Here is a 25265-nt window from a genome sequence, read left to right as displayed (position 1 = left end):
AGGTTAGCCCGGTGATGGGTATTAAGGAGGGCACGTATTGAATGGAGCACTGGGTGTTATATGCAAACAATGAATCATGGAACACTACATCAAAAACTAATGATGTAATGTATGGTGACTAACATAACATAATAAAATTAAATTAAAAAAATATATATCAGGAACAGAGTTTTTCCTGGTAGTGTTCGTGAGATAAATTTATCATGTGGATGCCTTGTATAAAAGAAATTAAATAAATGCAATGAATGATAGTCTTAACAATACTTATACAGTAAGTGCAGAAGTTAGAATACAAGGTAGAAGTACCTGTATCTGATAAGTACCAGAGAGAGTAATAGAGAAATTGATATGGGAGTTCAGGGGAGGGAGAGATTATAGTTCCAAGATAAAAGGGAGGGACAAGGTCATAATTGATCCTTGAAGGCGGTAAAATTTGGACGTGTGAAGATCAGAGGAGGGTGTTCTCTTACCCTCAGACCTTTATCAGAATTTAGAAATAGCCACATTGAGTAAGTTAAATGTCCAAGGCAAACATGCTAAAAACTAATGAAATGACTCCAAGAAAGACAATGTGCTACACCTTAAATTTATATAATATTACATATGAATTAGTCCAACAAAACTGGAAAAAAACAAATCTCAGTATATGGAGATTACACAAGGAAGGAAGGAAGGAAAAGAAAGGGAATGTGCAATCTCCATGGCTTTGAAAGTAGACCCGGTTTCACATGCTTGCATAATCTCACAAAACCTCTGTTTCCTCAACCCTGTGTTAGAGATAATATTAACTACCTGACATTTTTGTAAGGATTACAGGAATTAACGTACATGAAAATGTCTCGCACAATACTTGATACGACCTGGCTACATAGTGACTTATAATTTCTTTCCTTCCATTCAAGGTAGAAAAAAGTAGACCTAAGGATTTGGATAATAAGAACTGACTGTATGTGGTTATTGAAAGTCACAAGTGCTTTATCAGTGCCTGGTGGAGGATACAGATGACCCACTGATAAAGTCTTCATGGGACTCTAAGTAAAGGTGAAAAATTAAAGTTCCAGAGGATCACATCTCACTAGAGCACCATTCTAATAAAGAGATTCTGAATGATACTAAATATGAAGTCTTGTATTTAAACAAATCACACCTATGTGAGAGCAGGATAACATAAGAGCAGCACATAGGAAAAAACTCAGAACCTTTTGTTGTTTCCAAATTCAATACGAATTCGATTCATGTAGCTGCCAAAGAATAAGAGAGAAAAGAGTCACTTAACAGATGACACATTGAGTCTTGGGTGTTAGTTGCCAAATCCAGTGCATACTTTCCAGTCCTGACTTGCCTTAGTCTTTATGTAACATTTACACTGTTGGCCACACATTCTTGACTTCCAGAGATGCAAATTCCTAATTTTCTCTACTATGAGCATTCCTCAAATTTTACCAAGTTTCTTTTTCCTGACACCTGCCCCCCAAATGCTAGTTTTTCTCAAGTTTCTTTCCTCAATGTCTACTGTAAAGCTCTTTTTCTGTATCCTTTCCTTGAGCCTACTTAGATGCTGAAGTCTCTTCTACACATACCATCCTGTCTGAAACCTTCCCCAATCCAAGCTAGTTTGCGGTCTTTTTTTCCCTCCCTACTTTTCCACACTAACCCCACTGTTGTTATATGTGCGCTCTCCAAGATGTCCCAGTCTGCTCTAAGGACATCTGAAGACATCACTGTCTGTGTCTCTCACCCAAGAGCCCTGTCCTGTCATCAGGTTCGTATATCCAGTTGCCGAATTACCACGCTTCCACATCCTGCCATATCTTCCAGGCCTTCATAAAGCAACCTGTCTGAAATTTACCTAGTACTATTTCTCCCAGCCTCGTCTTGCTGTTGTGGTTTCTGTTTGCAATGGTAAGTTCACTGTATTTGATCAGTAATACCATCCACCCTCTCATCCAAATTACGAACTACTGCATCCTGTCTTTCACAAAGTCCTGCCAGTCTTACCATTTGAATATTTCTTGAATTCATTGTTTTCTCTCCCACTCCTATTCGCACTTTTAATTCTCATTGTCCATCTGGATTAGTGAAGCCTCCCAACTAGTCTCCTTTACCTCCTAAAATTGGCCTCCCACACCCCCCCACACACCCTCAGCTATCTGTGGAAAAAGAAAGAAACCTGCCTGGCTAAATGATAGATCTTACCCTCTCACTGAGGGCATCCCATTGCCTACGGGATGAAGTTCAGAATCTAGTCTAGCATGATGTAAAAAAAAAAAAAAAAAGTCTTGCCTATCAACCTCTCCAGCTTCATTTCTCTCTCATTTCCATTTCTAACTTCTAAATTGGCTGTGATTCCTAGAATACACTACCCAGTGATTAAAAATGGGCCTCTGTTAGTCTTTCCACTATTCCAGGCTTGCTTTTAGGCTTCACACATCCTAGTCCATCCTTTCCTAGGTAATTCCTATTCATATCCCTTCTCCAGGAAGCTTTCTCTGACTCCCGGTCTGGGTTGAGTATTGGTCCTCTATCCAACTGTAACATCTTGATGTAACACTATAATTGCATTTACAATCCTATATTGTCTGGTACACAAAAGTGATCAATAAGTATTTGCTAAATTCTTTTTTACTTTTTGAAGATTTTGTTTTTAAGTAATCTCTACATCCAGTGTGGGGCTTGAACTTGCAACCCCAAGATCAAAAGTCACATGCTCCACCAACTGAGCCAGCCAGGCGCCCCAGTGTTTGCTAAATTCTAATGTGTTTCTCTGCCATACTAGCCATTAACTTCCTTGAAGCCATTATTTTCCTTTCTCACATAGTTTCTCATTTTTTTATCTTTACCAACTAGCTTTGCATTCACTTTCTTCTGAGTTCCAAATGCCTATTACATATCTCCACTTGGATAGCTTACTGGTGTTACAAACTGCATATTTCTAAAATTGAATACATGTAAAGCTCCTTTTTTCTCCAGTCCTCCCACCCTCCCCCTGTAAAAGAAAAAGAAACAGTCTAATCTGCTTCTCCTCCTGAATCCTCTAGCTCTCACTCATTTCTATGCAAAACAGAAAAATGGTCATGGATGCCCCTTCTCCTTCTATCCTCACTTTACCAAATCTTGTTGGGGCTCCACTAGAAAGTAGAATCATTCTGGATGACTTCCAGTTCTGAAGTTCTATTATTCTACCGGTAATCAGCAGCTTGGCTTATACAAAAATATATAACATTTTTAGGTTGAAAGAGGTAGCTTAGTAAATAGTTAAGCTTTCAGATTCTGGAATAAGATTGCTTGGTTCACATCCCACACGTGCCACTTACTTAGTTAGGTATGTGACTCTGGAGTTAATTGAATGTTTCTCTGCATTGGTTTCTTCATCTATAGAGTGAGGATTAAATGAGGTAATGCAGAGGAAACACTTAGCATAGTGCATAGACATGATAAGCACTTCACAAGTAACTAAAATGACCTAGTATTATATTCAAGTAGGTGCTTTCCTTTGCTTTCAGTGTGACTTCGAAATCTAAAGGACCGAGGGTCGGTAATTATTCATCTTCATGTTTGTTAGGAAAATTTTTTTAAACCTACCTTTTATCTTTTATTGGTGAGGAAACTCTTCTCTGCTTTAAAGAGCAGCCTTTTGGTTATGTAGGCAGTCCTAGAATTTGAAATCATTTTTATCATGTAAAATTTGCTAAGGATATACATATCTGATAGAAATACAAAGTGTCATCATCATTTTCCTTTCTCACATAGTCTCTTTTTTATTTCTCACGACTTTTTTATTTCTCACGAAAGTACAGGCAGTTGGCTTCTAGGGGGTGCTAAGCCACACCAACAGGAGAATTGGGACATAGCATGTGTCAACACAGAGCCACACAGACCATGCTTTCTGATTCGTGTGTGCCTGCCTCAACAAGGACAGGACAGACTAAAGAAAAGCAGCAGGCACTGATGAGCTGTGGGCAACCTCAAGAGAATGGCAGAAGTGCCCAAGTGCTTGGTGATAGACTATAGTATTGGATAGCATGGCCTCTGGAGGAAGATTGCCTGGGTTATTGGCCATTTCTAGCAGTGTGACCTTAAGTAAGTTATTTAACCTCTCTGTGCCTTAATTTCATCATCTCTAAAAATGGAGGTGATCTGTGTCACAGTGTTGTTGGAAGGATTAAATGAGTTAGTATATGAGAAGCACTTAGAACAGTACCTGCTATATAAATGTTTATCATTGTTATTATTATTGATGGTGCTGGTGTTGGTGGTTGACAGTGGGCTGCAGCTGCTAGAGGCTTACTCGTACCTAGATGAAGTAGCATGCCAGCCATCTGACAGCTATACTCAGAGTTGTTGGCCATATCCCTTGAAGCTTGTCTAACAACCCATTTACAATGTAACATTCATTATATCTGCAAGAAAGGAAAATGCTGAAGCCTAAGCCCATGGTTGGTTTCACTGGCCTTCATCCCAAATTAAAGGATTTGAACTGGCTGGTTTCTAAGGCACCTTCCGACTGAATTTGTAAATCTTCATTCACTGGTTAAATATATTTATTCTGTGCTCTTGTTTTCCTTTAAGGTTTGCTCCATTTAGTATCCCTTTTCTTTTTATTTATTTATTTTTAAGATTTTATTTTTAAGCAATCTCTACACCCAGCCTGGGGCTTGAATTTACAATCCTGAGATCAAGAGTTGCATTCTGTACCAACTGAGCCAGCCAGGTGCCCCTCGTGTCCCTTTCAATATGCTTGTCAGCATGAGTTCATATATTGAGTTCATGTTAATGTTGAGTTCATCTGTTTTTCAGACCATGTCTGAATTGAGAATAATAACTAGAGCTAGGCACATGAAAAGTCATTAATTTTTTTTTAAATTTTTTTATTATGTAGAATTTTGATCATAAACCAAAGCCAAAAATTAGACGCACCTCCCTCACCAAGCTTCAAAATTGTCAGCTCATGGCCAATCTATTTTCATATACTTCCTCCTCCAATTATTTTGAAACATATTCCCAACATTGTATTACTTTAATCATAAGTATTTCAGTATATAGCTCTAAGAGATAAATTTTTTAAAGATTTTATTTATTTGAGAGACAGAATGAGACAGAGAGAGAGAACATGAGAGGGGGGGAGGATCAGAGGGAGAAGCAGACTCCCTGCTGAGCAGGGAGCCCGATGCGGGACTCGATCCCGGGACTCCAGGATCATCATCTGAGCCGAAGGCAGTCACTTAACCAACTGAGCCACCCAGGCGCCCCAGAGATAAATTATTTTTCAAAGATACATAATCTACAGTAATTGATAGATAATAGATACATAATCTACATATCGTCGTCACATGTAATAACAATAAACACCTATTTGTGGCTGAACCAATCTTTAAAAAGAAAAACAAGCTAGTTGTTAGCTAGGCCTAACATGAGGATTTAGCCATCATCATTCATTCAACAAAATATCCATGTGAGATGACCCAAAAAAAGAGCCTAACTATTAACTAATGTACCGAGGAGAGAAGTCTCTCTCCTGAGTAATTTAGTAAGGATTTCAATTCTGAAAAGTATACCCCAAACACCAATTAAATGTGCCAGAATCGATTTATTCATCCTCCTAGAGAAAAATAAAAGTAGAATGTCTTTTTTGAATTGTGGTTTTCCATGAGTGTGGGTAGGCCATTTACTAATGAATTATTAAGGAAGTCTTGATTTCATTTGTGAGGCAGCACTTGATTTTAGATGCTCTGATTCTCAGATGGCTTTACTTAAGCCTGTTAAAGGATTTAAGAAAAGCAATCTTTTCATGTTCATTTATAGTGCATTTCTTTAAAACCTATAAATATTAAACCACTTGTCCTATATACACAACATTAGGAGAAAAACAATTAGACTAATATCTTCTGCTACCTATTTTTCAGAACCTGAGATTTTTCTATTTCCTTCCTTATAACTTTGTAATCAGCCTTCTCTATAAGTTCTCTTTGCCAACAGTAGAAATAGTACAAGTATTTCTAGTGTCACACAGTTCTTCACATGACCTTAAGCAATTTCTTTCTAACATTTTTAATTTTTATTCCTATCTCTTGGAAAAGATGACTTTGGAGAGTCCCTTCTCATTTATTTACAGTGAAATTTGGGAACAAGAACTTATTTACATTACATTCCAAAATCTAAAGAAAATTTCCCTTTTTTTTTTTTTTAAAGTGGATCACTAACTTTTTAAAAAGATTCATTTATTTATTTTAGAGAGAGACAGCACAAGGGGCAGCAGGGAAATGGGGAGGGGCAGAGGGGGAGAGAGAGAATCTTAAGCGGACTCCAAGCCCAGCCTGGAGCCCAACTCCAGGCTCAGTCTCACAACCCTGAGATCATGACCAGAGCCAAAACCAGGAGTCAGTTGAAACCAGGAGTGGGTCACTTAACAGACTGCACCACGCAGGCACCCCAGATCACTAATATTTTAAGAAAGAGTTCACCAAACTGTATCATCATTCATTCCTAGGGGAGACTTTGTATAATATAATTAGTTCTGCTTTTAAGCCTTACTGATAATAGGAAGTTGTACACAACTGAAGTTGTATGCGGCATTGGCTCCAGAATGAACAGTATATTTTCATTATGTAAGACCAAGATTGGACCTTTATAGCTGCACCAGTTATTTCAGTCATCAAATTTTTGTTGATAGTTAAAAATAAACTTTTAATAAAATCTTTAAAAAAAATAAAAAATAAAAATAAAAATAAACTTTTGTTTTTTTAAACAGTTCCAGGTTTATAAGGAAGTTGCCAAGATAGTACAGAGAGTTCCCATAAATCCCTTACCCAGTTTCCCTTAATGTTAACATCTCACATTACTATGGAACCAACAGTGGTTTTTTAGTACGACCAAGGAACCAATATGTGTACATTACTATTAATTAAATTCTATACTTTATTCAGATTTCACTTATTTTTCCCTAATGTCCTTTTCCTCTTTCAGAATCCCTTTCAGGAGATCACATTATATTTAATCCACATGTTCCCTTAGGCTCCTCTGGGCTATGAGAATGGTTCAGTCTTTGTTTTTACCGGCCTTGAGAGTTCTGAGTAGTACAAACAGGTATTTTATGGAATATTCCTCAATTTGTGTTTATCTCACAATTAGACTAAGGTTATAGGTTTTGGGGAAGAAGATTGCAGAACTATTGTGCCCTTTTTATCATATCATGTTTAGGGGTACACGATGTCTACGACATCACTGATGATGTTAATCTTGGTCAGTTGGCTGAGGTAGTGTTTGCCAGGTTTCTCTCCTATTAAGTTACTTTTCTCCACTTCTCCATGCCCTTCCTCTTTGGGAGCAAGTCACTAAGTGCAGCCCATACCCAAGGCAGGAGAGAAGTTAATCTTCACCTTCTTGAGCATTGGAGTATCTACACCAAATATTTGGAATTTACCTGTACGGAAGCTTGTTTTTTTCCTTCCTTGGTTCCTTACCTCCTTCCTTCTTTACTTCCTTCCTTCCTTCCTTCCTTCTTTCTTTTTCACTCATGTATGTCATTGTGGAGTCATGGATTTTATACTTTGGAAAAACCAGTCATACTTTGATTCTCCCTCCCCTGAAAGGAGCCACAAGTGGTATATACAGCACTGAGCCACCTTTTTAAAAAAACTTTAAATTTTGAGGGGTGCCTGGGTGACCCAGTCGGTTAAGCGTCTGCCTTCAGCTCAGGCCATGATTCCAGGGTCCTGGGATCAAGCCCTGAGTCGTGCTCCCAGTTCAGCGGGGAGCCTGCTTCTCCCTCTCTTCCCTGCTTGTGCTCTCTCTTGCTGCCTCTGTCACTATCTCTGTGTTTCTCTCTCAAATAAATAAATAAAATCTTTAAAAAAAAAAAACTTTAAATGTTGAGATACAGATTTACATGCAGCTATGAGAGATAACTCAGAATGGTCCCATATCCACTTCATACAGTTTTCCCCAGTTACAATATGGAATTGATGCAATCGGCCAACCTTATTCACATTTCACCAGTTTTATATCCACTCATTTCTATGTATTTGTGTATTTTCGCATGTGTGAATTTCTGTGACCATTAGTCATCAAATTTAAATGCTACTTCTGTGAGTGCAAAAAAAGGGACTGTACAATGAAAGAAAATAGATACTGCTTTTAGCTTTATCAGACATAAGAGGCTACTCAAAATAAAGGCCACTGGAATGTCTCTATGTTTAGGGTAGTTCTGCCGTGTATTCAAAGTATTTGTGGCTGAGATCATGGTATACATTTTTGTGAATGGGCTCTTTATGGGAAGCGTGCTGTGTTGCCTTTGCAAGAGCACTTTGAAAGTTCACTGTTTTTTTCAAAGTTTTCCTAGAGCTGCTAAACATTTTCTGTGTAATCTAAGAAATTACTTTCCCATACCAGCAGGTGGAAGCAATAGCAGTCTCATTGTGTACTTCACTTTCCAAATCTCCTGGCATATTCTGTAGATAATGTGTCCATGACTCAAAGTATCTTTATGATAGATCCCTTACTTAATTACTTTTCTTCAACAACTTTATTGTCTTGGCACTTTCTCTTGATTGCCTTATTACCTTATTTACTTGCTGTCTTGGGCTGAACTTAATAGTCATTCTAGGACAAATTTAGATTTTTCATCACTTTTCTATCTCATTGATTCAACAATTACAACATGTATACTTTGCACTAAGACATTCTTCCACATTTGCCAAGAAACACAAAGGTGACTAAGACATGGACTGTGTTCTTAAAGAGCTTACATTCTAGTAGAATTAGAGAATGTCTTCATTCTTCCCTTGACTTAGGAGAAACAGATCAGTCAGCCTTCTGAGTGTTTCACCAGCCAGTCTATGGCTGGTATTCAATCTTCATACCAATTTTAATTCATTCAACAAGCATCTACTGAGTATCAGGCACTTCATAGGGACTTAACTTATAAATTAATGCTTTTTTCCTTATAGATTAAAAAAAGACCAAAGCAGTCTTTAGATGTATCATTTATTTTTTAGTTTTTTAATACAGATTGTATAGAGTAAGTATCCAGTTGACATATAGACCCTGAAACATTGAACTTAAGGAATTTAGAAGTTAGAAGTAGCTAATGTTAGGAACATTTCCTGGAATACACTTGGAAGACCTTCCACAAATGCTAATTGAAATAAAATGGAAGTGTAGTAACTCTAGATCAATTCTGTTAGCTATTTAGCAACAGCTAATAAGAATAATAATAAAATATTGAAAATAAAATATTTTATACAAAGGATATAAAAGAAAGAGGAGTGTGTGTGTATCTGTCTGTCTGTCCATATGCAGAGAGTGAGAAATACAGAACTTCCCCATGGCAGAGTTGCTTGCTCTGTCCTCTAAATTCCCCATCACTTTATTCATATAAAATTTGCTGCCTTGTATTCTGTCTCTTTGTCTCTTCCTCACTAGTCTGTAAGCTCCTGCAGGGCAATAACTGTGTCTTATTCACCTTTGTAACCTCAGTAAGTATTAATTAAAGGAATGACTGAAACAACTAATTTACTTCATGGAAAATTCCTTTATGATGAATCTTTTCTTGATAATATAATCTGGAGTGTAGGCATATTCACAGATGATGGTAATAGCTCACTGTATCTTATCTGAGAAATCACCAGGGAATAAAGAACTAGCATTTGTTGCATGAAAGTTTTCTTAGAATGCTTCAGCTGAACTTTATCTATGTAAAATTGTTTGCTTGAGTACATTAAGAATGTGTTTGCAGCTTCTGGTGAGTACACTTTTTCAAGTAGTTTACTGCTTACCTGAGAACAGTTAATCAAAGGGCTCTGGAAAAGAATGAGACCTGGGTGCAAAGAGTAACCATGTGGTTGTCCCAGTTTGAGGTGTTTAGTCTTTGGAAATGGGTGACTCTAAGTTGCCTATGCCTACATGGCCTGTTTTTCAGAGCTGGATGAAAGCTGAAGTTGGGCACTCCTCCCCAGCCCTTGCAGCATTCCTTCAGGGAGTGGTATAGATAACAGATGAGACAAGTGACGTCAGTATGTATGCTTGACTTGCCTGATTCTCTCCCCATTATGAGCTGGGTGGACAATCATGGAGGTGTGACTAGTGAGAAATCTACTGTTTTCCTTCTCTAGGATGCGGTTGCAACATGAGTATAGCATAGTAGTTAAGAATATGGGCTTTTGCATGCAGATCTAAGTTTAAATCCCAGCTCCACATCTACTTTGTGATCTTGACACTTTACTCTCCATGCGCCATACAAGTAGGTTATTAATATGTGCTCTTGGCTTCTTGGGAGGATTAAATAAGAAAAATCATGTAAACTCTTGATATAATGCCAGCACATTAGCAGGCTCTTAATAAATAGTGGGAGTGATGATGATACTTATCAGTCATATATGTGGCAAGTTTCTAGCTTCAGAGCCTAGATGATGAGTAAACTGGGAGTAGGCATTCATGAGAAAGATCAAATTTTGAACATGTTACATTTGAGATGTCTTCAGGTCTGGAGCTCTAGCTAGGCATCTGGCTGGAATCATGGGAGACACCAACTTTTTTCAGTGGATACGGGAAGAGAAGCCAACAAAGGAGACGGAAAATAAATGGTCAGAAAAGTGGAAGAAGGACTAAGAAAGAGTAAAAGTGAGCTTTGCCAGGGAACTTTTAGTGAAATAATGTAGACAAATTAGTGATAAGACAAGGAAGTGGAGACAGTAAGTGGAAAATTTGCAGGACGCGAAAATTGAAGACCATAAGTTGGAAGACACCTCTTTCTTTAAAACTAAGAGAAAAAACACGGGAATGGGTAGAGGTTCAAGAGATTATCATACTTAATTGTATTCCCTGTAAACTCAGTAGTCAAGCTAGAAGGATTTTTCTGGACATCAGTTCTGCTAAAGAACATCAAAAGTAATAATCTTGGCTAAGACTCTGAGTCTCTGTTTACTGGTAAAAGGTGACTTATTCTAAGGCATGTAATTCTATAACATTCTGTTCATGGAACAGGTCTATCCTAAGCCAAATTAAAAGGTCCTTAAATGGGGGCGCCTGAGTGGCTCAGTCGGTTAAACATCTGCCTTCAGCTCAGGTCATGATCCCAGGGTCCTCAGCGAGGAGCCTGCTTCTCCCTCTGCCCTTCCCCCTGCTCATGCTCTCTCTCTCAAAATAAATAAAGTCTTTTAAAAAATAAATAAAGTCTTTAAAAAAATAAAATACAAAAATAAAAAGTCCTTACATGAAAAAGCTGTTGCCTAGACCACTAGTAACTCAAATACCAGATGCTTACCTTTGTTAGAGAACTCTAAGTACCCAAACTGGAGGGCTCAGTAACGATTGAGTACTAATCCTGAATTTGTTCCTCCAATTCAGCAGTCGATTCAGAAGAAAAATTATTAGCAACATTCAGGATGCTTGAGTCCAATACCTGCTGTCTTCCTGTCTGCACCATCTTCTCTAATTGCAGATGAGAGCTTTATATAATGCTCAACAGAGGCTGAATACTCTCAAATGGAACTACTTGTATATTGGACATGTAGATAATAGAAGAAAAGTATTAAATAACCTTAAGTGGAATTTTTTGGGTAAGCCTGTCACTGTTAAAGTATACATGTACCACAAACAATGTTAGGTTCAGGGTCTACATGTATCACTAAAACCCAGTCTCTGCTCAAGGTCTGTTGGACACACAACCAAGTCAATAGGTGATTACTCTTCAGTATGATAAGTGCTTTGGTCATTGGACATGTAGAGTACTATTGGTTAACAGAGGAACAGTTCCTAAAACAGCTGAAGATAGTCAAAAAAGGCTTCCTGGAGAAGGTGAAGTTTGAGCTGAGATCGAAAACATAACTCCAGTCTGGGAGCATTACAGTCCTCAGTAGCCGCTTAAAACATTAGTTCTAAAGTCAGTACTAGGACTGTTTGCCAGGTGTTTTAAAGAATTGGGGAAGTTTCAGGAAATGCTATGCCACCACTTCAGAGAAAGGATGAGGACATGGATAAAGTGTAAATTTGGGGGAATAGAAGTTAGGACATTTTGCAGAATGATCTTCACTCTAGTCCTGGTTCTAATAAAACACATTTCCCTGCATGGATATTTATTTGTGACGTTGAAGGAAGATAGTGTTGCTGCAGTGTTTTAGCCACATCAGTTCCATCTCAGGTGCAAAATGAGCATCTACTGTGTGCTCAGCAGTGTGCAGTGTGATAGGGCTGGGGATTTTGACAAAAGATATGTACAGTGGTTATTGTGCTTGGGAAAGCCCTAGTCTAATTTAGAGTATGAGTCAAGCCAATTGAACAGGTGGATGATAGTAATTTAAATGCCTAAAATGAATGGCATAAGTAAAAGGCGATAGAAGCTCAGATTTGGATGAACAGGAATGGTCAAAGAAGCCCTGATGGCAGGAAATGGAGGCCTTTAAACTATGCTTTAGAAGAATATGAATCCAATAAGTCAGAGCATTTCTGAAAGTACATTCCATAAAATGTTTTGCAAAAATTTTAAAACAGTAATTAACTCAGAATAATTGTAGCATGCTCATTTTTCCTAATGAAATTCTGCAACCTGGTGATCTCGTTCAAAATCTGTGCCACTTGTTTTTTGTTTTTGTTTTTGCCAAGCCTTATTTGTTTTTTGGACACAGGACACAGCAGCCCTAACAAATGCACCTTCCTGTCAATTCCATTATAGTATGCTGTATTATTTCTTGGGTAGAAGTTTCAGAGTTTTGTGTTGAAAAGTGCTTTAAAGAGAGAAGAGACAATGAAGAAGGTATGGATGGTACAGAAATAATAGAGCCTGGAAGTTTATAGAAAGAAAAACAAACAAACTAGTGTTTAATTACACAGTAGAAACCTCAGCTTTAATCTAGAGTCTCATTTTCAAATAATTACATGTAATAACTCCTGTAGAGAAGACAGAATCATGCTGCATTGCCTGCTTTCAGCTTTGGTACTTCGTAGTTGCAAAAAGTTACCAGAAAAATCCTCACCAGAGTCTCAAGGGTACAATCACATTTGCTAGAGTGATTGCAGGTGCGCTGGTTCTCCCACACAGGTGCAGTTCTCCAGGGCTACGGAGCCACTGAAGGGGAAGAAAAGATAAATGTACCAGCATCTGAAGCGTTGAATGAGCTTGAAATCATAACAGAGGGGAATAGGGATAATCCAGCAAAATGACGAAGGAAGAGGAAAAGCAGAGACGATGCAGATAGAAAAATTCTTAATAGATCAAAATGTTTTAGTTAGAAGTAGGAGGGAATCCTTTTGTCTCCTTTTCTTTGGTAACAAGAATTATAAATCCTGAAAGAAATTAAAACAGAATCCCAGAAGGTTAGAAAAAGTATAAGGTAAAAAAATATAATGTGTTCTTTTGACCCATAAAATTATGGTTTCTAACTTCTGTTCCTTTCTTTTTATCCCTTCTGTATTCAGGGAATAGTATCACTTCAAGGAGGGGGTAGTTTTTCATTAATTGCAACAGGAACCGTACAAGGGTGATTATGAGTATATCTTTTCAGCCAGGGTGGAGGTGCTCATATCTTTACCAGTTACGATGAGTTAAAATCACGTATGCTGTGATCAAACACTCAACCTTTAGATAAATATTAGGAAATAAAGGAGAACTAGTGGAGGTTTATCTTATCAATAAATGTTTGAAGTAATTTTCTCTTAAAGGTGTTTAACAGTGGGGTGCCTGGGTGGCTCAGTCGGTTAAGCGGCTGCCTTCAGCTCAGGTCGTGATCCCAGAACCCTGGGATCAAGCCCCTTGTTGGGCTCCTTGCTCAGCGGGGAGCCCACTTCTCCCTCTCCCTCTGCCTGCCACTCCCCCTGCTTTGTGCTCTCTCTCTGACAAATAAAATCTTTAAAAAAAAAGTGTTTAACAATAATGAAAATTTATCTGTAATAATTGGTTTGTACTTGGAAGAGTCGAGAAAAGAACGGGGTGAAGCTGCAGAAGTGCTATGTTTCAGTCATCAGTCCACTTGCTGGTCATTGCATCAGCAATCCCATGACCAGCCTCTTCACTCTTACTGGAACTTCCTTGGAAAGCCGGTCAGTCGTGGTCATGGCTGACTCCTCCTTGCGGCCTCAGTTCTGTGTTTCCATGAGGGATTATGGAAATAATTATTTTGGATATTTTCAGCCAACTCCACACACAACTTTTCGTCCATATTATTTTCAGCCACCACCAAGCATTTAAGACCCTCCAGTCATCCATTATTTCTTGTTGTGACCTTCATACTTGTGTGTGTGTGTGTGTGTGTGTGTTCATTCCTTTATCAGTTTTCATTCCTGTATCAGTTAGGATCCTCTATGAAGTAAATAACATGAAACTGTCTTCAAACTGGCTTAAACATAACTGGAAAGTAGCTCTAGGTCAGGTTTCAGAATTAACTGATGCAGGGGCTCAGGGATATCAGTAAATATTTGCTTTCCTTCCTATTCTTCTGTTCACAGTGTTTGTTTCATCCTAAGTCAGGTTCTCCTCTTTTTCCTAAGGTGGATACCAGCTGCTGTCCAGGACATAAGCTTGCTCGCTTACACACATTGGGAACAGGAGTTCTGAGGGTAAAGACAGCTACCTTCACAGATCATGGACTGGGGCGGGGAGCTGGTGGTGCATGGGTACCGGGAAGAAAAATGTATACATACTTAGTTAGAAGCAGCGAATGGCTGGACAACCAACACCTATCTAGCTATCTATTCTACTCTTAGACTTCTCCCTCATTTTTTCTGGAACCCTTGTCCCATAATAAACAAACTCCTCCACTTTTTTATACTCTCCGGATTGTCTTTTCTTCTATTAACCTTTACTGGAATCCATTCAACCCTGGGGAAAATATTTTCTCTACATCCCTTTTTCTTCCACACCCCATATAGCACAAAGTGAGGAGGAAAGACTGCATCTTCTTTGTTCCCCAGCTCCTGCCTTGCCCCCAGTTATGTGCCCAGGCGAACACTTCTTCACCATTGTATGAAAACGCCTTTGAGGCTCACAGTCTTGTTTTATCATTCTATGTCCTGCTCACGATGTCCTCCACCAACTACCTGGTTGGTCTTCTCCAGTCTTTGAAGACTTTGGTTTCTGGCTCAGTCTTCCTTTCTATTCCCAGGCTCAGCTCTCAAGCTGCTGACTCTATGTGTTCACATAGATTATTTTTTTTAAAAAAGATTTTATTTATTTGATACAGAGAGGGAACACAAGCAGGGGGAGCGGCAGGCAGAGGGAGAGGGAGAAGCAGGCTCCCCGCAGAGCAGGGAGCCTGATGCAAGGCTCGATCCCAGGACCCTGGGATCATGACCTGAGCCGAAGGCAGCCTCTTAACCGACTGAGCCACCCAGGCGCCCCTCACATAGACAGTTTATCCAGTACTAGATGGTCGGTCATTTGTACTCTTCCACCTCGTTTATATCAACCACCCACTTCTGGGAAAAATGTCCTGGGTCTTGTCAGACTGCTTAACCTTTGAATTCTTAAATTCAAACCCATACTTTTTTACTATAACCTAAGTACTCCCACTTTACCTGTTTTATTTTACTGAGGCTGTAGTCTCTCTTCTTAGCTGAAATACATCCAGCTCTAGATAATTGCTTAGATGCACTCTCCAGTTCTTTACCTTCTTCCTCCCCCTCAATCATAGGATTCTGACTTCCACCAGTACCATCCCACTGACACTGCTCTTGCCAGAGCCATCAGGGACATTCCTGCTGCTAAATTTAACAGACTCTTCCATCTTTTTTGAGATTTGTACATTCGGCACTTAATGCACTCCTTCCCTTTTTCTATGCATACTTTTCACAACTTCCTAAATCCATTCTGGCTTGTTTCCTTCTACCTCAATGACTAAATTAGAGTTAAGGCTCGGTTGTTCTGTTCTTATTCTGCAAACTCCCTTGGGCCAGTTCAACCAGCCCTGTAACTCCAATTATCATCTAATATTAATGAATTCCACTTACATGTGCTGCAGCCACTTCAAACTTGGCAAGTCCAAAATTGAATTTCTCCTTTTCCCCACAAAGAGCCACCTCCTTCTGAATTTCCTAGTTTAGTGATGGTACCACCACCATCCATCCATCTGGTTTCAAGACAGAATCCTGGACAACATCCTTGACTCTCTCTCCCCCCACCCACACCTAAACCAAGTACCACGTCATATTGATTCTATGCTCCTTGTACCCTCTGGAAAATCTTCCTAGAAAACTTCCTTCTGTGGTCTTTCAGAGTTCCCTCTGCTTATCCCTGTCATAGCGCTCATCTCAATATAGTATAATAGTTCTTTTATCAATTCATTTCTCCACTATATTATAATAGCAGGGTCCTACTCAATTTGCCTGTTTCTTTTTGATGACTGTCACAATGACCAGACAGTATATGCTCATAAGTATCTGTTAAGTGAATGACCTTAGATAAGTCACTTAGCCTCTCTGAGCCTCAACTGCATCATCTATTAAAAGGGAATAATGTGCTGCCTACCACATAAGGTTGTTTTGGGGTCTTGTAAGATAATAGGAATGAAGTTTAGCATAGTAGTTAAGAGTGCGGGTTCTGGATCTCTACTATGTTTTTAATCCTAGCTCCCACCATATTACCAACTGTGTGACCTTGGACAAGTTACTTAACTTTCCTGTGTTTTAGTTTCCTCTTTGGTAAAATGAGAATAACCACATTATCTGCCTCATAGTTTTATTGTGAGGACTGAGTGAATAAATGGAAAGCCTTTAGTACAGTACCTAAACACACAACAAATGTTAGCTATTAATTATATTTTTATTTATAGGCTCTAAAATTATACTACATAGTATATATTACATATATACACATGTATGGCATCAATTATTTAAAGTTTTACGGAGGTGAAAGCTTGGTATCATACACTTAATCTCTTTTTCCTTTTATCTTTTAGAATAACATCATAGCAATACCAGAGTTTATTTCCCAAGTCTTAAATTCAAATTGCCATAGTTGATTTACATGAAATTTTTGTAAAAAAAATCTTTACATTGTTGTTCATTATAAAAAGAGCATTTTGAAAATTTTTCCTTGCTGAATCCCAAAATATTTTTTGAGTCTGTTATATTGTAGGTGGATGTTAGCACAGAAAAACATTTAAAACATTTATTTATTTTTAATTTTTATTTTTTTTAAAGATTTTATTTTTGTAAGTAATCTCTACACACAACATGGGGCTTGAACTTAGAACCCCAAGATCAAGAGTCACATGCTCTACCAACTTGGCCAACCAGGCATCCCAGCACAGGAAAAACAATTAAGTAAGAAAGATTACTGGTTTAGGGCGCCTGGGTGGCTCAGTTAGTTAAGCGACTGCCTTCGGCTCAGGTCATGATCCCAGGGTCCTAGAATCGAGTCCCGCATCGGGCTCCCTGCTCAGCGGGGAGTCTGCTTCTCCCTCTGACCCTCCCCCCTCTCGTGCTCTTTCTCATTCTCTCTCTCAAATAAATAAATAAAATCTTTAAAAAAAAAAAAAAGAAAGATTACTGGTTTAATTTTTAAAGGACAATATTATGTCTTTGACACCTAACTTTATTTCTCAACATGATTTAATTACATAACCAATTCATTGTTTGGTAAGTACTAATTCCATTAAATCGCCATTCAAGGAGGAAAAAAAATACAAAGGCATTTAGTTTTGTACTTATGTGTTCACCTGAAAGAGATTTGCTCAATTTTATGAAAAAGTTCTTTTTAATTTGATTAGATAATACGCATTTGTGTATTGACTTTGGACCAACAAGTGCTTAATTTTTATTCTTTTTCTGATTCTTTTTAGAGTTGGTGGTTCCAGGATTTTATTCAGAATGACTTTAGGAAGAGAAGTGATGTCTCCTCTTCAGGCAATGTCTTCCTATACTGTGGCTGGCAGAAATGTTTTAAGATGGGATCTTTCACCAGAGCAAATTAAAACAAGAACTGAGGAGCTCATCGTGCAGACCAAACAGGTGTACGATGCTATTGGAATGCTTGATGTTGAGGAAGTAACTTATGAGAACTGTTTGCAAGCACTGGCAGATGTGGAAGTGAAGTATATAGGTGAGTAGGATGCAGAAATACCTCAATATTTCATTTTGTAGGCCTCATAACCCATCTTATGCATTCTGTTTGGGCAGTCCATTTTCCAATTTTACGAGACATTGATTTTTCCATAATCAATTAATTGCCTAGAATTGAATTAAATAAGATTAAAATGTTTTTATTATGTTGGCAGAGGTGCTACGAAATTTATCTTCTCGATACAGCTGCTTTCTAGAGAGTATTTTGACATAATACATCAAAACTCTTAAGAAGTTCATATCCTAGCCCTGCAATTCCGCATCTAGGCATTTAATCTAAGGAAATAATCAGATACAGGAAAAATTGTGTATAAATTCATGTTTAAACAGGTACTCTGTCATAGCAAAAGCTTGGAAACAACCCCTGGGTGCCAACCAGTACAAAGGCCAAATAATGATACATTCAGCCTCTGCAACACTATGTAGCCATTAAGATCATGTTAAGGAACAGTATTTAATAACTTTTTTAAAAAAATCACAGAGAAGGAAACCAGAAGAAAATACACAGATTTTAATAATAGCTAATTTCTTGAGTATTAGGTTTACAGTTGATTTTTAAAAATTTATTCTCTCTGCTTTTCTCTATTTTCCGTATTTCCTACACTTAAAATATATTATCTTTGTAATATAAGTATTAGGCCCTTTGAGTTAAAAGGAATGAAGATTCACGTCAGTTGCCCCTAAGGGTTAGGTGTACTCTGGAGTGTAATTATGACTAAGCAACCTTGGCCATCTATCCAGGCTTTGTAAGAACATAGGTTATCTGTAGAATTGGATATCATAAACATTTGTATGTATTCTGGAATTTGGAAGGTTGTCCAGAATCCTGCACAGCCCTAGTGACGTAGTCCTCTCTTTACCCCCATCAGCCCCTCATCACCAAGAGTTCCCTTCCCTATGTCCCACCATAATAGGGACTCTCTTACCTCTTCTGTTTCATTTTCTGCCTCTTACCACCACCTGCTTCACTCTGATTAATAGCCACTAAGTCTGGCTAAAAGTCTTGAGTTTAAACTGCCGAATAAAAAAGACCTGGTTGGTCTCATTAGTCAAAGTCAGAGGGATGGATGGGGCGCCTGGGTGGCTCAGTCCGTTGGGTGTCTGCCTTCAGCTCAGGTCATGATCCCAGGGTCCTGGGATCGAGCCCCGCATCGGGCTCCCTGCTCAGTGGGAAGCCTGCTTCTCCCTCTCCCACTCTCCCGGCTTATGCTCTCTCTCTCTCTCTCTGTGTCAAATAAATAAATAAAATCTTAAAAAAAAAAAAAAGAGGGATGGAATTGGTCCCCATTTGGCAGAGTTTTCCCAGAAGGCAGCTCCATGTGTATCTCCCTCCCTATATGTGGTTTTGTCCTTCGTTCAGAGTATCAGTTCTTCAGTCACATATGGCCAAGATGGTATGCCAGCCTGGTGACTTATACATTTAACAAATATAGAAATCAGTGGGGAAAAAACAAAATCTTTTTAAAAATTATCTTAAATTCTGCTTCTTCCCCAATAATACATCTTTTTTTTTTTTTTAAAGATTTTATTCATTTATTTGACAGAGAGACAGCAAGAGCGGGAACACAAGCAGGGGGAGTGGGAGAGGGAGAAGCAGGCTCCCCGCCGAGCAGGGAGCCCAATGTGGGGCTCGATCCCAGGACCCCAGGATCATGACCTGAGCCGAAGGCAGATGCTTAATGAGTGAGCCATCCAGGCACCCCCCCAATAATACATCTTTTGAATATACTTTTAGTTGTTTGGTATTCTTGCTATCCCATAAGTTTAGCTTTTTGAGTTGATCATAAAAATTTTTGAGTTTAGGAGTAGCTTTTTTTTAAAAGACTAACTTTCTCTTATCAGTATATATTCTCAGAGTTCGATCTGCCTCCTGCAATGGCTGTTAAAACCTCATTTGTCTAGTGTCAGGTACTGTTTATAGTTTGGCAGTAAGAACGTAAGTCTGGTTCAGGTCTTTGTGGCAAAGTAAGGAAGGAAATGGTTTGTTTAAGAATATGTTTCCAATTTTAGGCTCCTGCATTTTGTTGTCTTCATTTTAGTTCTGGAGCAGTTTTGATTTTTTTCTTAATATCTTCTTGAGCTAATTTTAAAAAGTAAACAAATTGTAACTATATAGTTAACTTTATCAAACAAGTGCTGCGTGTATGAAATTTTAATTCTGTTCCATTCTTTCTTTAATCAAGAGACATAAAAGTGCATATTTGACATGAAATCCTTAAAGAATAATTATTTAACTTGATTTTTAAAACCATACCTTATGAATTTATTCAGATATTTGAGGCAACTTTTTATAGCTTTATTTGTAGCAATGTTTTAAGAGGACTGACATAAGTAAGGTAGCTTGTTTAACTGGACAATTTCTTGGTGTGTTCTACCCTCTACCGTATACCACATGTGGAAGTTTTACCTCTTTAGAATACCTTCTAAGTACTAAAGGTAACAAACCTGTATTCACTGTCACAGCATAGCCGCAACCATCCCTACAAACCATACTCATTTTTTTCCTGTAAGATCGTTATTTTACTGACGTCAGATTTTTGCCCAATTAAAGTCAAAATACAAATGTATGAAAAACCCAAGAAACAATTCTAATATGTGAAAATTAGAGCAGACTGCATTACCACCATCATGTAACAGGAATAGCCCCAATATTGAGCTGCTTACTGGATGTGTCCACTGAGATTTCTGGGAATCTTCTGTAAGTGTATGGAACTTTTTTATGCTTGTATGAATGTTTGCATTTGGGGGAGGGTTTTTGATGTGATTCTCTAAGGAATCTGTAGTAAAGGTTAAGGATTTCTATTCTAAACAAATCCCCTCCCACTAAATTGGTCTGCCTTTTTCTTTTAAAGATTTTATTTATTCGACAGAGAGAGACACAGCGAGAGAGGGAACACAAGCAGGGGGAGTGGGAGAGGGAGAAGCAGGCTCTCCAATGAGCAGGGAGCCCGATGCGGGTCTCGATCCCAGGACCCTGGGATCACGACCTGAGCCGAAGGCAGACGCTTAACGACTGAGCCACCCAGGTGCCCCTCGTCTGCCTTTTTCTAAAACATCTCTGTCTCTTCCAGTCTCCATGCTTTTTCTAGTCTCTCCTTCTCCAATCCTCTCCTGAGATCTTCCTCTTACCCTGCCCATACTAAGGTCCAGCCTTCCCCATAAGGCATTACATAGTGCTCCAGTTCTTAGTACTGCTGTCTTTGAGTTACTATCCCATTCATTGACACGTAAGCTGCTCTGTCCTGTATTCTTCTTTATCTTTTCACAAACTATTCCGTACTCCCACATCCCAGACTATAAAATGCATCACTATGAGAACTGTCTTTATCCTTCTGCATTCCCAGTTAATAAATTAAACCCTAAACATACTTTGATAAGTGCTCAGTGTACACCCTTTTTGTCCCTAATAATGCCACTGCCACAGCCAAGTCCTGCATTAGATGCTGTTTCTTGATAGCCTTAGGAACCTTTACAGAAAGTATAAAATGAAAAACTTAAATTGAGATAATCATTCATCTAGGTAGGAGGTATTTTTCTTAGTGCTGATTTGATGAGTCCTTATGGTTTTTTCCTCTCTTGACAGTGGAACGAACCATGCTAGACTTTCCCCAGCACGTCTCCTCTGACAAAGATGTACGGGCAGCAAGTACAGAAGCAGACAAAAGACTTTCTCGTTTTGATATTGAGATGAGCATGAGAGAAGATATATTTCTGAGAATTGTACATTTACAGGTAAATGACATTATAAATCCCTTTAAAGATTTATTTATTTGAGAGAGAGAGAGAGCACGCACATGTGCATGCAAAAGGGGGGCTGGCAAGAGTTTAAATAAAAAAGCAGTTTTATTTCAGATGTTTTATATGTAACTTACTAAAGAATATGTAATCAAGACTTTATTTAGACATGTAAAATGTTCATGCTGTCTGTCCTCTCATGTCAAACAGGCACTTTTCCCCCTGTAATTTATATTCATCTCTGTGGTTCATAACTGTTCATCTTTAGCACTATAAAAATAACATAAATTATAGTAACTTTATGACTGTTCCTTATTAGTTGCATTGTTTTATTCTTTTGACCCCAGTTATTATTCTATGTGATTCAGATCATGGCCCACAGTCTCCTATATTTTTTTAAAGATTTTATTTATTTATTTGTCAGAGAGAGAGCAAGCACAAGCAGTGGGAATGGCAGACGGAGAAGCAGGCTCCCTGCTGAGCAAGGAGCCCATTGCAAGACTCGATTCCAGGACCCTTGGATCATGACCTGAGCCGAAGGCAGGCAATTAACCGATGAGCCACCCAGGCGTCCCTACAGTCTCCTATTTTTTATTTCATCCCCCCAAAATCTAATTTCCTTTCTAGCTCTATATTATATATGTATTTTAGAACTTTTTCCCAGAATTTCTAATTTCCTTTGATCAACTCTGTTTTCATTCTGACTTCTAAGTTTTCATTTGGGACTTTCTAGCCTCAAGAAGGTATTGCAGTCTTAATGTTATATGTCCTATCTAATGCTTTTCTCTGATTTTTATGAATATTATCACAATATGGGAGATTTGTCACTTTAGATTTCTTTGTTACACTTTTAAATTTTGTATATATTGTGGTCTGATCCCATTAAATTGGGAATAAACTGCTGCCTGTATAGTATACTAGTGTTCTATGCCAACTAGACACCAGTGGATTCATCATATTTGTTCATTTGTTTGGGCAGGTTCACTTCAGCGTTTTATTGTGATAATTTATAGTAGGTGCAGAATTGTTTCCATAGTTTTTCCTTTTTCCCAAAGGAGTAATTAATTATTACTATACATGTCGATTGTTGTGTGACCATTTTTAAAAGCTTTTACAATGTCTGTTAAGGCTAGATCAGAATAATAAAAAATAGCTGTTGTGGTTTTTTTAATGCACTAGAGCTTGTTTAGTGAATTTAGTTACCTTCAAACACCTTCCTTGACAAATAGTTGTGTTTATTTAAGCAGTATTTATTTTATTTTACTTTATTTTATTTTATTTCTTGTATAGTTAACATACAGTGTTAAATTAGTTTCAGGCATACAATATAGTGATTCAACAATTCTATATATTGCTCAATATTTAGGCAGTATTTTTTAAAACCTGAAACTATCAGTATGAGCTTTCCGGTAGCATTGGACACTTTAACAATGGTAAATCTCATCCCATTCATAATTAAAAGACAAAGTTATGGGCACCTGGGTGGCTCAGTTGGTTAAGCGTCCAACTCTTGATTGTGGCTCAGGTCATCGTCTCAGGGTTGTTAGATCGAGCCTCAAGTCGGACTCCATGGTGGAGAATCTTCTCTCCCTCTGCTCCTCCCCTCCACTTGCTGTGTGTGTGTGTGTGTGTGTGTGTCTCTCTCTCAAAAAATAAATTAATTTAAAAAAAGACAAAGTAGTGGCGCCTGGGTGGCTCAGTCATTAAGCGTCTGCCTTCAGCTCAGGTCATGGTCCCAGGGTCCTGGGATCGAGCCCCACATCGGGCTCTCTGCTCGGCGGGAAGTCTGCTTCCCCCTCTCCCACTCCCCCTGCTTGTGTTCCCTCTTTCACTGTGTCTCTCTCTCTGTCAAATAAATAAATAAATAAATCCTTAAAAAAAAAAAAAAAAGACAAACTATATCTAAGTATTCTATTTATTTTTCTCTGTTATGTTCTACGTAAAATATGGTAACCATGATGTAACATGTAAAGCCTTCATTAAGCTGGGTAATAGGATCTTAAGTTTATATGAAGTCAGCAATTTCAGACGTGATCTACTAAAATGAAGGTGCTCTGAATAATACTGAGGTCTCAAGATACCACCAATGTAGACAATAATCTATAAAGGTCTTAATTCAATCTAAAATGTTATTTTAGCTCTCATGTTATTCTTCACTTAGGATTGATGAATAGAAATATGAAATTACTTTTCATAGTTCTTTATGTAAAATCTGTGCTCAATAAGGCTCCTAGTTGTCTACTGATGTATATAACCTCTTCAAAACTTACTGGCTGAAAAGAGCAGCAATCATTTTATTTTCTGTCACAGTTCCTGTGGATCAGGAATTGAGAAAGGAAGCATTTGGGTAGCTCTGGCTTGGGGTCTTGCGTGGGTTGAAGACAGTGGTGTCTGGAGCTGAAGCATGCAGAAGCCAACCAGATATCTCTCTCTCCATGTCATGTCTGGGCATCTCCACATTGTTTCCTTACGTGCTTTGGGCTTTCTCACAGCATGGCAGTGTCAGGGTAGTAGGACATGTTTCGTGGAGACTCAGGACTCCAGCAAGGGTGTCGCAGCACGCTCTACAGAGGCTGCATTGCCTTTTCTGACCATCTCAGAAGTCACATAACATCACTTCGGCCATACTGTATTGATTGACTGCAGTCTGCCTAAATTCAAGGGACACTACATCTCAGCGTAAGAAGTATCAACTAATTTGCAGTCATGTTTCAGAATCTCCAAAATAAGTCATGTGTTGACTCTAGATGGATGAAATTATAATTGAGCCTGAGACTAGTGTACCATAGTCTTCCTACCTCCTTCCTAATGTATGGTTAGTAGTTTACATTGGCACAGCGTTGTAGTTATCTAATTTAACTTTTATACCAATCTTGTGAGGCATCCCTTTTTATAAACGGAAATACTGAAGCTCAGAAATGGTAACTTCCTAGGAGCCACAGAGGTAAATGTGTACCTCTTGGTACACTTACTCAAACGAAAGTGAGGAACAGGTGGTGACAGATCTAAAAGATAGGCCTTCAGTAACTGGTGCTAGGACATGGCTTATCCATGTAGGAAAAGGAAAAATTGGATCTCCTCCTCACAACCAAATTGAGAAACTGCTTCTACAAGTTTATATAGAAATATATCTTTATGACACCTGAGCAGGGAAGTATTTGTTAACTGTAAAGTACTAACTGTAAAATGACTGATAAACATGACTAAATTAAAATAAAGAACTTCTGGAGCGCCTGGGTATCTCAGTTGGTTAAGTGTCCGACTCTTGGCTTTGGCTCATGTCATGATCTCAGAGTCTTGAGATTGAGCCCCTAGTCAGGTTCCCTGCTCATCAGGGAGTTTGCTTAAGGATTCTCTCCCTCTTCCTGTGCCCCTCCCCCCTGCACCCCCTCCTCTCTAAAATAAATAAATCTTTCAAAAAAAAATAAAGAACTTCTATTAATAAAGTGAAAAGACACTAATACTGGGGCGCCTGGGTGGCT

At 38.4% G+C, this 25265-nt stretch overlaps 1 protein-coding gene across 2 annotated transcripts in view; it reads left to right on the top strand.

Annotated features, from left to right (window-relative positions):
• Nucleotides 1-25265, top strand: part of NLN (neurolysin) — a 91750-nt gene that overhangs the window by 19684 nt on the left and 46801 nt on the right. Inside the window, exons 2-4 of one of the 2 annotated variants that reach the window (XM_032404323.1) lie at nt 6393-6398; nt 17769-18028; nt 21632-21780. In XM_032404323.1, coding sequence (XP_032260214.1) covers nt 6393-6398; nt 17769-18028; nt 21632-21780 — 415 coding nt within the window. The remainder of the gene's footprint in view (nt 1-6392; nt 6399-17768; nt 18029-21631; nt 21781-25265) is intronic. The other variant, XM_032404322.1, reaches the window with a different exon arrangement.

This window comes from Phoca vitulina, unplaced genomic scaffold (assembly GCF_004348235.1).
Source record: "Phoca vitulina isolate PV1807 unplaced genomic scaffold, GSC_HSeal_1.0 scaffold6, whole genome shotgun sequence".
Taxonomy (NCBI): Eukaryota; Metazoa; Chordata; class Mammalia; order Carnivora; family Phocidae; genus Phoca; species Phoca vitulina.
This window is presented reverse-complemented; position numbering and strand designations above follow the sequence as displayed.